We start from the raw sequence: 15,843 nt of genomic DNA, 5'->3' as shown, positions 1-15,843 counted from the left end.
CCTTTCTTCTCGAGTTGATTGTAAACCGGTACGATGTGTCCTACGAATGTCGGTATATTAAAAGTTTATAAATAAATAAATAAATAAATCGGTCACTATTCAAAGTGGGACAGTGGCTGCCCTGAAGGCTGATTAGCAGTGAATTAGGTGATAATTGAGTGTATAACAAAACATTTGGGCTCATCTTGTTCTGTGCCCTGGAATGCATTAGGGATACGCATTTGTGTTACGCAAAAATGAAAAATGCAATGAATGGGCCCATTTTAGTTTTATTTCAAAACAAACGAAATTTTTCTGTAAAAATGCATCCTATTAGAAAATAGAGTGCACTATTACTGAAAAAGGCCTCCTGTGTGACCAAGCCTCAGCCTAGTTCCATCGCCAGGGCCCAGCTCGAGACCAGGGCCCATTGCCGAGGTCCAGCCGAGGCCGGGTCCCCTCATTGAGAACAGCGACTAGGCCCCGGCCCAATGCCAAGGCTGAGGCCCAGGCCTACCTACACCTAATACTGGGATACTGAAGCCCAGCTGAGGCTGGGACCTATCACCAAGACCCAGGCCCGAAATTCTGTAAATGAAGACTTGTTTTCCTACTGACCTCCGTCATAAACCTGGAGGTGCTGCTTTCCTAAGTACATTGAGAGAGCTACTTCTGGAACACACCTGTATAATAAAAAGTACCTCCCACAGGATGTAAATTAATGTAGCATACTGCTTTCTTGGGATGTGCATTTGTTGTTGTTGTTGCTTTTTAAAATGAAAACATAATGAAACACTTCTATTTCATATTGTTTAATTTAAATACAATTCAAAGGAAAAAAGGAGAATGGACTGAGTGGCTACAATACAAATGAGTGAAAAAGAAAAGGCCCTCGGTAAACTTTCCTTAAATGCACTGGTGATTACTCGAACTGGAGGAAAAAACTTCAGATGCCTGATCTCTGCAGAAACTGCTTGCAATCAGGTGATTTGAGGCACCATCATTTGCTGAAAAAAACCCCCCTGAGAGAACACTTTATGCTGCTATTTTTCAAAATGTATCAATTATTTTTCAAAATTTATCATAAGCACAAAAAACATTTTTTGAAACATGTTTGTGCTATTTCTTATCAAATTACTTATAATGTGCGAAACCTGCAGTCATCAGCAAGATGGTAAGATGACTTGTTCAGTTGCCCACTAGCGATGACTTCAATGCTTGAGCATTTGAAAAATAACAGCAGCATAACGTGTTCTGTCTGGAGGTTTTTACAAAGAATGATGGTGCCTCAAGTCACCTGAATGCAAGCAGTTTCTGCACAGATCAGGAGTCTGACGTTTTTTCCTCCAGTCTGAGTAATCACCAGTGCGTTTAAGTAAAGTTTACTGAGGGCTTTTTTCTTTTTCACGTAATTTAAAAACAAAACAAATCCAAGGAAATTCTGCTTATTGTTGACTTTTGTTTAAAAAAAAGGTCAGGGAAAAAAGTCTAACAGATGCAAATTTCCTCCCTGCTCCCAAACCATGTTTACCCCTTCTACGGCGGTCTCCCATGTAGAAAGGGACAGGAGCAATCTTCAGTTGCTCCGGTTCCACTAGCTGCATGTGCTATACCTCGCAAAAGGGGTAAGCGTGAGCAGGGGCATGGTGGGGACTGTTTGCATGTTGTTTTTTTTTTAATTTAGGGGCTGATATTCAGCCATGGAGAGGCTAGTTAGCTGGATATACCTATCCAGCCATCTTAACTGGGATATACACCGGCATGGCAGTGCCACTGAATATACTTGGTTATCTTAAAGTTAGCCAGATAAGTATATCTAGGAGAGCCTCATGGTGGGACTGGAGTTAGCCGCATAAGTTAAGCGGTTTACTCTGAATATTCACTCCTCCTGGAAATGCCTCCAACTTGCCCCCATTTATGTGGCTATGTTCTTGCGCGACTGATACCCAAAGTCATGCGGGGGTGTGCTCCCAGTTGCAAAATTAGGTGCATACGTGTGCGCATAGGCCATTTTATAGCTGCACCTATGTGCGCGCATATTATACAATTGCTGCGTCTTTGGCCTCCCGCCAGCGCACGCGTGTATATGTATACCCAGGCACCCATTTGAATGTTACCATTCCTGTGCATACTGTGAAACTGTTTACCACACAATGGGGTAGATCTTTAAAAAATATGCGATCGCATACTTTTGTTCGCACACCAGGCGCATGTTATAAAATTGGGGGTTGGCGCACGCAAGGGGGTACACCATTGCGCACCTTGTGCGTGTTGAGCCGTGCTGCCTTCCCCCGTTCCCTTCCCCCTAGCCTGACCTTTCCACCCTTTCCTCTAACCTTTCCCCCCCAGCCCTACTCTAACCCCCCTGACCTTTGTCTTACCTTTTTTGCCTGCCTCTGGCCCTGCCCCACCACCGGACCACCCCACCCCGCTCCCAGACCGCCCCTTTAGTAAAGCCCCAGGACTTACATGCATCCCGGCGCTTTACACACATCGCCGGGCCTTTTTAAAATAGGCTCGGCGCTCATAACCCCCCCCCCCCCTCCCACTTCTGGATTTACGTGCGTAGGGCTTTTAAAATCCAGCTCATATGTTCTAAAATAGCGTAGGCGCGCATATGTGTGTGCCCACTTTTGCAATTGGGCGTGCACAGCTGCGCACATCCGGGTATGAGCCTCTCAAGTGGGGGACGTTTATAACAGATGCCATGACCAGTTCTCCCAGTGTAAAGCTAGGTCCTCCAACCCCTCCCTAGTTTTTTAGCCTGCCTTCTCCCCAGTTACCCTAGACACCTTAAACACCTCAGGGATGCTTTGTTTTTGTTTTCTTTTTATAACTTATACCTCCCCTATAGCAGAAGTAAAGTTACATGGAACTGGACCCGGGTGCGTGCCCAGGTGCATAGATACTTGCATGCACATCTCCTGGCCCCGCCCAGGATCACCATTAAAAGGTTTCTCTTTGACTTTTGTATGATTGTTAACCTTCGGTGAACTATGTCAGCCCAGTTTTCTATTTGATCTTAATCCTATGGAAAATGTAATCATATCCCAAACTCTCATGATCTGGAAATATTGGTCCTATCTGCTAAGGTGATACTTTGCTATGGATTTACCTAGGTGATAAATAACTAGTGTAGGTTGACTTTCTTAGTGGTTGATGTTCAGTGCCAGCTAATTTGCTCAGACAGATGGCGCCTGAATATGGACCCCCATAGTGTTTTGCCATAAAGATTTCTCTTCCCAACTAAAAGCTTTACAGTTATCACTAATACACTCAGGGACAGATTTTAGAAACAGCACGTGCGGGGAACATTTGTGCGTGCTACTCAGCATGCACAAATGTACTCCCGATTTTATAACATGCACGCGCTACCGCACGCATGTTATAAAATCCAAGGTCGGCGCATGCAAGGAGGTGCACACTTGTGCACCTTGCACATGCCGAGCCCTAGGGGAGCCCCGATGGCTTTCCCCGTTCCCTCCGCTCCCCCCACCTTCCCCTCCCTTCCCCTATCTAACCCACCCCCCAGCCATACCTAAATCCCCCCTATCTTTTTTTTGCGATTTACGCCTGCCTCTGGCAGGCGTAACCTGTGCGTGCCGGTCGACTGCCGGCGCGCCATCCCCCGGCACAGCCACTGTGCTGGAGGCCTTGGTCCCGCCCCCGGACCGGCACCCCGCCCATGACCCCACCCCCTTCTCGCCCCTTTTTCAAAGCCCCGGGATATATGTGCGTCCCCGAGCTTGCGTGCGTCACCAAGCAAATGCAAAATAGGCTCGGTGCGCGCAGGAGCAGATTTTCGGGGTTAATCGCATAAATTATGCGCATAACCCTTTGAAAATCTGCCCCTCAGTGTGTAATGATGTGCAAATTGTTATTATTCAGTTGTTTTTCTGACCTAAAAACCCTTGAGTAGCCAAATGATTAAGACAATTGAAGGGTATGTTCCACAGAAAGTAAAGTACCTTAGACCTGATAAGGACATAAATGTCTTTGTACTAGCAGCACATGTGCCTAACAGTCTTTAGGCTTTGAGATATCTCATTGTCCACTATTAATGGTTCACTTAGGATATATCAGTACTTACTTATTGAACTGAGTTCCTCAATTGCCCCAGAAAAAACACTTTGGGTAAACACTGGAGGATTGTCATTAATATCTATAACTCTAACGCGAAGCTCAAGTGTCTTTTCCACTTTGACATTCGACATAGTTAAAGCATCTACCAACAGCTGGAAAAAAGAACAACAATTTATTTAACAATCAGAGGACATAAACTCACTCACTTGAAAACTAAATGGAAGCTGAGTCAGACTGGGTGGCTCAGGAGTGTCCCTGCAATTCAATGTTTTTTTGATAGAAATGTGCAAATCAGTCAATAAGGCAGACTCAGTCAGTCGTTTCTAGCAATTATCTCTGAAATGTTCAGTCACAGGTGAACCGTGCAAAATCATAGAACAGTTTACTAAGTACTATAGAATTGGTTTGTCCTGCTTGCAGACCACATCTCAAGCAAACTTTGTAGAACAGTGTAACCTCTGTCAGCATTTCAGGCAGTCTGCTGGAGCATGCTGAAAACTACAAGAAATGCAGAAACAGAATGGCGTATTCTAGGGATGTGCAGAGGGAAACCATATGTTGCATTCGGCTACCGGTGCCATTGGTCAGCCCCTGTCACATGGCCATCGGTGCCATCTTGTGCTCCTGCCATGTGACAGGAGCTGACCAATGGAACCGGTAGCCCCTGTGATACAGAAGGTCAAAGGCTATCGGTGCCATTTTGAAACCGGCAGCCAAGGGTGTGAGTGCAGGGGATGGCTCCCGGACCCCCACTGGACCACCAGGGAGTTTTGGTAAGTCTTGGGGGGGGGGGGGGGTCAGGAGGGTGGGGGGTTTGTTTAAATTGGCTCTTTTAGGCGGCCAAATAATTCGACGAAGATTCATTGTATTCATGGGGAATTGCTATACGTTTCGCTTCCCCACGAATATAACGAATAGGGCCCTATACGTTGCGGATTTCCAATTTGTAGGGAACGAATGCACACCCCTAGTATATTCCAGCATCAACAGAAACAAGCTGACCCAGGTGGAATATTAGAGAGCCTTTGAGGAATAAAAGAGCAGCAAAAATGATGCTGCTAGTATTGTGCATACTTACAGCCCCCTTACTCAGGATATGACATCCTGCTAATTCTTACCTTGCATAAGCTATTTCTTAGTTCTCCTAATATATATTATCTTGTCTGTCTTGCTTTCCATGCTACTAATATCATGTATTACCTTCCGTATTCTATGATTACTTTTTTTTTTTAAATTTATGTTCTGTCTTTGTGATACTTCAAAGCAGATTACATTCAGGTACTGTAAGTATTTCCTTATCCCCAGGGATACTTTTACTTCTTTCTTTTGTAATGTATTCCTATAACTTCTATCAGGTTTAATTTAATTGTTCTGGCCTATCTGTGATGGATTAGGGGAGGGAGGGAGAAAGCAATCCTTGTAGGTGAACAAAGTGGCTATTCTGTCAATGTGAACTGTGACCGAATATACTCTTAAAGCTTTCCTTTTTTTTGCTCTTTCGTAGACTAACAATTGGTTTTCTAAGGCATTACAAATAGAAGATTATAGGGAAAAAGAAGACCATAGACGTGCAAGTCCTTTTCCTGGGTTAGTTGTTAATTTTAGTAGGAAACATGCTTTCTCTAATACTGGGCTGTTTTAGAAACTTTAAGGTGAATTTTAAAAGCCCGGCGAGTGCCAAAACCGGGAAATACGCACACAACTTGGGCCGGTGCGCACCAAGTGGATTTTAAAAGCTGCCCGAGTATGTGTGTATCTCCCGCTATGTGCACAAAAATTTTTTCTCAAAAAAGGGGTGGAACATGGGCGAGGTCTTGGTGGCTCATGGGCGTTTCTGGATTTCTCAATGAAACCAGCACGCAAATACGTATGCGCACAGATGCTCACTGGGGTACCCTACTGAGTAACTTTACTTCTGCTATGCATGGTGTGTAAATCATAAAATAAAAAAAATATAGGCATGTCAGCAGAGTTTGAAGGGTCGGGGTTAACAGGGGAAAAGGGAGGTTAATTAACTGGGGGGGGGGGGGAGGTTTGGAAGTCCTATCCCTTGCCTGGGCGAACTGGGGAGGAACTGGTGAAACTGGCAATGGCGTGGACATGCGCCCCTTTTGAAATTCCCCCACTTATGCAATGGAAGTGGGATTTGCGGGCCATGTGCATGCCTACTTAAAATTGCGTGCACATATGCGCGCGCTCAGCTTATTTTATAAGATGCACGCATATACGCGCATATGCTATAAAATGGTTCCATGGGAAGCATGGCGGAGAACGCCACACATGTGCGCCCATGCGCCAGAATTAAACTTATCCTCCCTTTGTCCCAGCGTTCAGTCTTTCTAAAGTAGGGATTGTTCTGGCATGCTAAACTTGAATTTTGTAGCAAATAGGAGTTGCTGCTGACTTAAATGTAAAATAATTTGGATTTTTGTAAAGGATTGCAGAGGATTCCAGCTTGGTCTGCAGTTTCATGTTTCAGAAATACAGATGCACGCTTTTTATTCTTTTGTTCACTTTTTTGTAGCCATTTACTTTACTTTAGGTGTTCATCACCTTCACTGCCATTTTTGTGGGACCTTGCTCCTTGCTTTCTTCTACATTTCTACTGTTTTCTACAGATCTAATGTTTCATCATTGGTGAAGATCATAGTGATCTCCTTTTCTGTCCCGCCCGATGCAGCCAGTGCGAAACATGGCCCGTGTAGGGGGACTTACAGTGCTGTGATTTATGAATCAATTACAAAGCTCCAACCTTTGTAAGCCCAGTCTGCCTGACAACTGACTTGGTATAACAAATTTTCCTCATATTCTTCAAGACATTTTCTGTCTGTAGATGTTTTCTAATCAGCTGAGCACACCTCTTTCTCAGTGGGTCAGAAATATACTGAACATGTAGGCATCTCTGGTTTTCCTGACTTAGTAGATCTTCTGGCACTGATACTGCATGAAAGTTTCTCTACGGTTAGGCATTTCCTGTTGCTAGTGCCTTGGTTGATTATGGGCTCTGAAAGATCATTTTGAGCACCCCAGTCTTCTAACAGGGATTTAACATCTAGTGACTATCTTTTTTTATGGCCATTTAAATTTTACTTACAAAAAATACTGGAGTTTGCTCTCTGTCAACTATTGCTGTTACATTTAAATGTCCAGTTCGGGGATCCATGACAAATACTCCGTAAGGTGGTTGATCAATTCCTTGTCCATAGCATCTATACATTATTTGTTGTTTTGCTGCAAAGTCTGAAAAGACCTAGAAAAGTAAAAAAGAGCATAAAAGTGTATTTCTCAGAAGGACTCCTACACTTTAGTAATGCTGCATTAGCAAAGTAGTTTAAATAAAATATAGTGCAGTTGCATAGAAAGTTTTCCAAATACATATTTTGTCTCTTCCTGTTAAATTGCAGTATATAAAACATGTACCTTACCAAGCTTAATTTTCAAAGGCATTTCTGCTGATAAAATAGTGCTTTATGCACGAAAATGGCCTGGTATAAAATTGCCCACTAGCTATGGGGGGGGGGGGGGGGGGGGGGTAAACCTATGTGTGTATGCATGGACGTTTACCCTCAGAAAGCAGAAGACATTCCTGGGGAGGGGTTTTCACTGCTTGCTTACATTATCAAAAGGGTGCAAGTGTGCATAAATCATCATATGTATGGATCATTTTGATGGGTTAATTTTCTAAGGATAAGAATGAACCTATTTTTCCTGTGAAAACTGGTGTTAAGTTATGCACATATTTGATTTAAAATTATTGTGGGCTTTTACAAAATTGACCCCTTCTGGCATTAGAAGTCAATTCTTTTTTTTTTTTGTGTAGGATAAAGGAATTTTATCCAATACCCATTAACAGACCACTGCTGCATAATGTAAATACGTCTTATTGTAAATATTTTACCTCAGTACAATTGTCTTTAATTATTCTCTCCTTGCTCTACCAGTTCTAGCAACCCTGTTATATTGTAACTCTATTGTTTTTTATGCACTTGTTATATGTACTAAGTTACTGCACCCCTTGTTATCTGTAAACCGGCATGATATGATTGTATCATGAATGCCGGTATAAAAAAGTTCTAAATAAATAAATAAATAAACAAATTAAATAATTTTGCAGCCTGAAAAAAATGCTGAGAATAGTATCACTGAGTTAAGACAATAGTACCACAACCAACCATGAAACAACAGGTGGTAACAAGAAATGTATATCTAAAGATGAATTTGAAGAATTAAATGGGATCCTGAAAGATATCTATGGGTATAACATCATGCCTTCAGATATTTACAGTTTTCAATCATAGATTAACTCAGTGTTTCCCAGTCCTTTCCTGGGGACACACCTAACCAGTTGGGTTTTTAGGTTATCCATAATGAATATGCATAAGATAGATTTGCAGATGTTGGCGACCCAGAGTTGCAAATCTAGCTCAAACACATTCATTATACATAACCATTAAAATCCAACTGGATAGGTGTGCCTCCAGAAGAGGCACACCTATCCAGTATGTTTGGGTAACACTAGGTTACCCAAACATACTGTGAAGAGATTTTTGAGATACAAAACAATGCAAATAAAAAACCTTATACTTATTCAAGTGTCCTTTCTCAACATGGACAAAGCTTGAGGAAAGAGAACGAGAACTTTCCAGAACAGTTGACGGCCCAATAATTTCCATCTGAAGGTTAGCAAGTGCATAATACGTGCAGTAAAAGCCATTGCATGCTTTGTACCTGATATTTTTGGGGAAGGCTGTGGGAAGGAGGGACATAATTCTGCACAAACAGTTAAAAATCAAATGTCCACGTGCTCCTTGCTCCTCCATCCTAAACACACCCATAGAAAACCTCTTTTTCCTGAGACTAAAAGTACCCATGCTGTGGACAATGGAGACTACTATTAGTTGGGTAGAGGAGGGCAATTTTCAGTCAAGTCATTGTAAAATTGTCCTTGATGCCAGGAAATATTTACCCAAGTAAAAAGACTCGACTGAAAATTGATCTCCGCTGCCCAGCTAAAAGTAGGCGCCGGGTGTCCACAGTGTGCATGCTTTCAGCTGTGAGGAAAACGAGCTGCTCCGTGGGAGTGTTTAGGTCAGGGGAATGAAGCGACATGTGCATATTAGATTCCCAAACCACAAGTGCACTATTTTGCTCATACTCCCCTCTGCCTACCCCCGCTTGACCATCTGAACAAATATTAAGTACAAAGCAAGCAGGGCTAGTTTAGTGCCCGCATAGAAGCCAACTGGTGAAATTCTTCACAGTTCTGAGCTACTGCTGTGAGAAGTTTTTCTTGCAAATAACAGTTTATTGAAATATTCCAATGAGATTTGCAGCAAATATTTTGTGGTAAAGTTTGTGCAAATAATGATCTTATAGCAATAGAAACTTGATTATACCCCTCTTTTGGGAAAAATCACCAGACTGCATGATTTTAATGTGCATAATTTTGCTATGCAAAAACTGCTAATGAGCTCATTTGCATGATGCATCAGCTCATTACCTGTTTTGCACAATGTTTGCAAATGCTTTCAGAAAAGCAAAGTTACGTGTGCGAAAACAGCAGATAACACTTGTAAAAATTTGCAAACATAATTCCACTTATTTGTTGTTTTTGTGCCTGCTGTTACATTTGTGAAATCATTGACACTTTAGTGCATTAGCCTCATACTTTGCACTTGCTAATTTGCAAAGGGAAATTACCTAAATAGTTGGCCTTTTCAAATTTCCTAAAATGTCCACAATCTAAAAGTGCCCATGTACATGGCCAAAAATTCAGGCTATTCAAATTTGCCCTCTGAGATTATAAGCCTGCAAATTTTAGAAGTTTGGAAAGAAATTCCTTGTCATTTAGTCATAGGGCATATTACTTACTTTGGCAATGGGATTTTTGTATGAACTGTCTTCTTCTTCTCTTATCCATACGGGTGACTCAATCCATTCACGTTTTTGTCTTCTCAAGCTTAGTGTTTCCCATGATGATGCACCATTTTTGAGATTCCTTTTGTTTACCTTTATATATAAAAATGCTGTTCAGTTTTCAGTTTTCCATACAATTTGAATACAATTGAGTTTTAGTGAATAACTGCTCTTTTAATGTTTTTGTTTCAATTTTTCTTTTCTTTCTTTATTTTTTTTAATAAGTGAAAGAACACTATGGGCCTTATTTAACAAAGAAATTTTGCACCGGATGGAAAAAAGAGTTCTTTTTGAGTAAGGCCCTGTAATTGAAGTCTGAGATGCTCTCTCATTTACAAATGTTACTCTTTTCAATTACATGTCAGAAAAATGTCAAAGTATATCTTCTAATGTTTATTAGCACAAAATTACTGTATTTTACCTTTACGTGCCACCCGCTGCTGCCGAGTTCAAAGGACACCTAGAAATGAAAAAAAATAAATAAATTTGTATATTTTTCTATTTAACAGCTTCCCATCCTATTTTCTAGGGCAGATTACAAAATAAAAATTCATAGTTGCACATCAACAAACTTATAATATAAACAACACAAGTAGAATCATAAAATGCAGTCACAAAATATATTAAAATTGCATGTATATTAACTATTAATCACTATATGCCTGCTTACAAAGTAAGGCCTTCAGCTTTTTCTGACGCGGGCCAAAATCAGGAGATGGGCGTGCATCCACCGCACGCACGTGTCCACTCGATTTTGTAAACTGCCAACATGCGCGCACAAGCACTGATGCGGGAAAAAAAAAGGGGAAGAATGTAGGCAGGGCATGGGTGTTACGGGACAGGGCCACGAGATATGTGTGCAAGAAGCTACACACCTGGGTGGGCGCCCGGGTACATTTCAGCGCCATGAGACTTCTGCTACTGATGATGCGTAAGTCTTAATAAAACTATTTCCAGACAGCTATGAAGTGTTTGAGAGGTCTGGGTTAACTGGGGAGAGTGCAGGCTGAAGAACCAGGGGGGTTTGGAGGACCCAGCTCTAGCCTGGACAAACTGGTGGACAAACTGGTGAAACTGGTCATGTCCTGGACACGCGTCCTTTACTTGTGCTTCCCAAAGCTGACTTAGCTGCTGTGCATGCACAAACTTAAAATTAGGCGTACACATACATGCGCAAGAGCTATTTTTTATAACATGCGCACGTATGTTCACAGAGGATATAAAATAAAACGCCCGCTCTCCTGGTGCGTGCACAGGCCACTCGCCTGTGCACTCGATTCTGTATTTAAATTAGGTGGTGCGGTAGAAACGGAGTGGCGGCCGTCAGTGGGTTTGACAGCCGACGCTCAATTTTGCTGGCGTCGGTTCTCGAGCCCGCTGACAGCCACGGGCTCAGAAACTGGATGCCGGCAAAATTGAGCGTCCAGTTTTCGGCCCGACAGCCGCCGGCCCATTTTACATTTTTTTTTTTTTAACTCTTCGGGACCTCCGACTTAATATTGCACTTAATATTGCACTTTCCCGGTGCGGCAGAAACTAGCGCCTACCTTTGGGTAGGCGCTAATTTCTTAAAGTAAAATGTGCGGCTTGGCTGCACATTTTACTTTCTGTATCGCGCGGGCATACCTAATAGGGCCCTCAACATGCATTTGCATGTTGAGGGCACTATTAGGTGCTGCGGGTTGGACGCGCATTTTCCGCCCCTTACTGAATAAGGGGTAAGGGAAAACGCGCGTCCAAGGGCAGGTTAACAGTGTGCTCCGTCGGAGCGCACTGTACTGTATCGGCCTGTATGTCAGCAGGGGCTGCCCTACAGGGCGGGAGTCATAATTATCACAGGACAGCAGCAGCTAGTGACCATATTTAGGGTCCATGATCGCAGGGTTCTGGATGAAGCCCTGGTGCATGGTACTGCCAACTGCAATGACTGGAATAAAGTAAGCTGGGAGGGGCTATGTAACCCCTCCTGTATCTCCCATTACAGGACCACCTTCTGATCAAAGAACTTCTGACGGCTCAAACTTTCTTTTCTGACATTATGCCACTCTGAGGCAAAGATTCTCTGTTGGGGGGGAGAAGGTCCTGAGCATTGTTCAAGTCTTTAATCAGTGTAGCAATAATCATGCTGGAAGCTAATTTTGGTTTCCAAATTAACTTTAGTGATATTTCAACTAATGTTGATGAAAGTGTTTACTTATAATTTCTAATTTGCTGCAGTCCATTTACACTGATGTTTTTTTTTCCCCAATAAATCTGTATCTTTAATACTTAAGTTAATTTGTTCTTGTATTATTGTCCCAGTTCAATAGTAGAGGTAGTTTTAAAGCTCCCTCCCAAAATTCAGTAGCAAGGGTTCTTTCTTAAATCCAATCCAGGTGCAATAACTTAAAGTCCCCCATGTCTCATACCTTTACCTAGATGCACTGAAATTACTTCTTGCTTTGCATCTATTTCCCTCCATGTCCTGGCTTGTGCTAATAGAAAATGTGAAGATGGAATTTCTGATTATGAAAAGGTGCAAAGTGCACTAGAAAGGCTTCACATTTTCAATTGATAATTGTAAAAAAGAATTGTTTATTGCATATGTAGATAAGATAGTAGTAGCAGAACCTCTGTTTTTCACGATGATTTTCATATAGTTGAAGAAACTAATGTGATCAGCTGCATAACTATTTCTTACTTTTTGGGGAAGGATGGTTGTTGAATGGTACAGTTTTCTTGCAATTTTTAATACTGATAGATTCCACAGAAACCTGTCCGTTTTTAGCTGTCTGTGCTGTACAGTCCTGCAGCGGTTTTTGTTTTTTTTTGTGTGTACTCATTTTATTTGCCCTTCACCTGCTTTTTAATTTCTGACAATATAGTGGAAGTTTGTATAAATCAATGTCTTGGAAACCAATTACATGACACTACATTTTGTTAACAGAAAAGTCCATTCTGTATTCTAATTCTCTTCTGTCCAGCCTTCGATCATTAGATTTCCTAAATGCATTGAAGTAGATTTTAAAAGCCTGAGGCGTGCCAAAATTGGGAGATGCATGCACAAGTCTTGCTTGTACGCACCCACCAAATTTTAAAATCCTCCTAGATATGTGTGCATCTCCTGCGGTGCGCACATCCCATGCCGGTTCAAAAAGAGGCGTGGTCTGGGCGGGGCATGGGTGTTTCGGGGTGAGGCCAAGAGATGTCCAGTGCAAATACATACGCGCCTGGGTACGTGCCTAGGTCCAGTGCCACGTACGTTTACTTCTGCTATGGAGGGGGTGTAACAAAAAATAAAATAAACCAGCATTTCTAATGAGTTTAAAGGGTCTGGGGTAACTGGGGGCAGTTCAGACTATTAAATCTGGGGGAGGGGGGGTGTTTGGAGGACCTAGCACTTCTTTGGGCAAACTGGTGGATTAACTGGTGAATCTGGCAATTGCATGCTGGTTTTAAAATACCCTTATTATACTAGGCACGTGCCCACGTAAAATTGGGTGCATATATGCGTGTACACAGACTATTTTATAAAATGCACACATATGTGCACATAAGTTAGAAAATCGCCATTTCCCTGGGCACACGCCGATACACATGCGCCAATGTGTGTCTGCATGCCACTTTGAAAGTTACCATCCCTATCTAGCGGTAGATCCACTTGTCAGCTCTGAGCTGTCATTTTATGCCACACATTGCCCTAACCTGATGTGTTTTCTTCACAATGTGATCTAGCAAAAATTGATATTTTGAAACTTAGCATGTGTAGTTTAGATTTCTCAGGAATGCTTACTACTAATAATGGTGTCTTAGACTTTTGTTCCCTCAGATTTTGCAAATGCAATGGTTTGAGCTAATATGTGGGTGTAATAATATTTATTTTTTTCCATCTTTATGTCTTAAACATTATCTTAGATTTCTTTGCTTGCTTTCTCTTTCCTTATAATTGTATTCCCCTCACAATATTTTGAAGTTAATTCTGAGTCTCATAAAATCAGCCTCCAGCCCTTGTCTAATAGTGGTTTGCTGCTTTCTGTTTCCTCCATGTTTTGGACTGTACTCACTGTCGGGCCGATACAGTAAAGTCCGCAGGAGAGCGGGCGAACGCCCACTCTCCCGGTGCGCACAGGCCACGCTCCTGTGCACACGATTCAGTATTCAAATTAAGGCCGGCGGTAAAAATAGGTAAAAAGAGGAGCTAGGGACACTAGCGTGTCCCTAGACCCTCTTTTTGGAAAGGAGCGGCGGCTGTCAGCGGGTTTGACAGCCGACGCTCAATTTTGCCGGCATCGGTTCTCGAGCCCGCTGACAGCCTCGGGTTCGGAAACGGGACGCCGGCAAAATTGAGCGTCTGGTTTTCAACCAGTGAGGCGCGAGCCGACTTCAAAATTTTTTTTTTTTTTTTTTTAACTTTTTGTAACTTTCGGGACCTCCGACTTAATATCTCCATGATATTAAGTCGGAGGGTGCACAGAAAAGCAGTAAAGACTGCTTTTCTGTGCACTTTCCCGGTGCCTGGAGAAATTAGGGCCTACCTTTGGATAGGCCCTAATTTCTGAAAGTAAAATGTGCAGCGTGGCTGCATATTTTCCTTTCTGATTCAAGCGGGAATACTTAATAGGGCCATCAACATGCATTTGCATGTTGCGGGCGCTATTAGGTTCGGGGGTGGGGGGGTGGGGTGGGTGGGGTTGGATGCGCATTTTCGACCCCTTACTGAATAAGGGATAACGCTAGCATGTTGAAAACGCGCGTCCAATCGCGGGTTAACAGTGTGGCCGGAGCACACTGTACTGTATCGGCCTGTGTGGAAGGGTCCGAGTCTAGCAAGAAGATTTTTTTTTTTTTACCAAATGTTGCTCTTTTTCAGCTAAATAGAACTTCGTTTTGTAAAGGGGGTGGGGGATGGGGACTTCCTCCTCAGTCAGAATTAGGGCTTTGATCTGGCAGTATGAGATGAGCCTTCATATACAACTAACTGGGGATTCCCTCCCTCTCTTGTATATCTCCCAGTTTACTCTACTCCACAGACAGTCCTGGGTCAGGGGCCATGCATGGGGGCTCCTCTGGAACCCTGCAATTCTGGGCCCTCAATCTGGCCACCAGTTGTTGCCATTGTGTGACAACCAAGATGCCCAACCCTATCCCCGGGGGAGGGGCGGAAGGGCATTACACTTCATCTGCAGCCTCCCAGCCCTTGCCAGCAGAAGACCTGGGAATAGTGCCAGAGCTTTTTGCGTTGTAATGTGCACTCCTGCCACTGCACTCTCAGGCCAGTCTGAACCTACCTCTTTTTTATTTATTCTAGGCTCATTCCCAGGCCCTCTGTTATAAGCCATCTTATTTGACAAAGCAAAAATAATTTTTTCCTCCTCAATTGGAACTCTTCCTTAAATGTGGAACAACCTTTGAATGTATTATTTTTCATTGCATTGTCTCTTTTCTATTATCTTTTGTTTCTAGTCATTGTTAAATAGTTATTCCCTAGGTAAAATAATGGAAATTTCCTTCATCCATAGATGAAGGGTTTATTTTTAATTAAGTACTAGGGGCTTGCATTGAAATGAAATAGGCAATGTTAACAACATTTTTCCTTTTATTTCAATTTGTTTTTAAAATGAAATGAGAGAAAATGGAACATTCTTGGAGGAGAAGTCCATTACCTGCTATTAAGTTCACTTAGAGAATAGCCACTGCCATTAGCAATGGTAACATGGAATAGACTTAGTTTTTGGGTATTTGCCAGGTTCTTATGGCCTGGATTGGCCACTGTTGGAAACAGGATGCTGGGCTTGATGGACCCTTGGTCTGACCCAGTATGGCATTTTCTTATGTTCTTATGTTCTTAACCCATTGACTGATACATTAAGGGGGCAATTTTTAAAT

At 42.5% G+C, this 15,843-nt stretch overlaps 1 protein-coding gene across 1 annotated transcript in view; it reads right to left on the bottom strand.

Annotated features, from left to right (window-relative positions):
• The window catches only part of LOC115085314 (desmoglein-1-gamma-like), a 136,860-nt gene that overhangs the window by 53,449 nt on the left and 67,568 nt on the right, over nt 1–15,843 (bottom strand). Inside the window, exons 5-8 of the mRNA XM_029591173.1 lie at nt 10,400–10,438; nt 9,934–10,071; nt 7,157–7,312; nt 4,070–4,214 (exon numbers count right to left, since the gene is read on the bottom strand). Of these exons, the coding sequence (XP_029447033.1) occupies nt 4,070–4,214; nt 7,157–7,312; nt 9,934–10,071; nt 10,400–10,438 (478 nt within the window). The remainder of the gene's footprint in view (nt 1–4,069; nt 4,215–7,156; nt 7,313–9,933; nt 10,072–10,399; nt 10,439–15,843) is intronic.

Source organism: Rhinatrema bivittatum, chromosome 2, assembly GCF_901001135.1.
Source record: "Rhinatrema bivittatum chromosome 2, aRhiBiv1.1, whole genome shotgun sequence".
NCBI lineage: Eukaryota > Metazoa > Chordata > Amphibia > Gymnophiona > Rhinatrematidae > Rhinatrema > Rhinatrema bivittatum.
The sequence above is the reverse complement of the archived record's forward strand: the minus strand, read 5'-3'. Positions and strand labels throughout refer to the sequence as shown.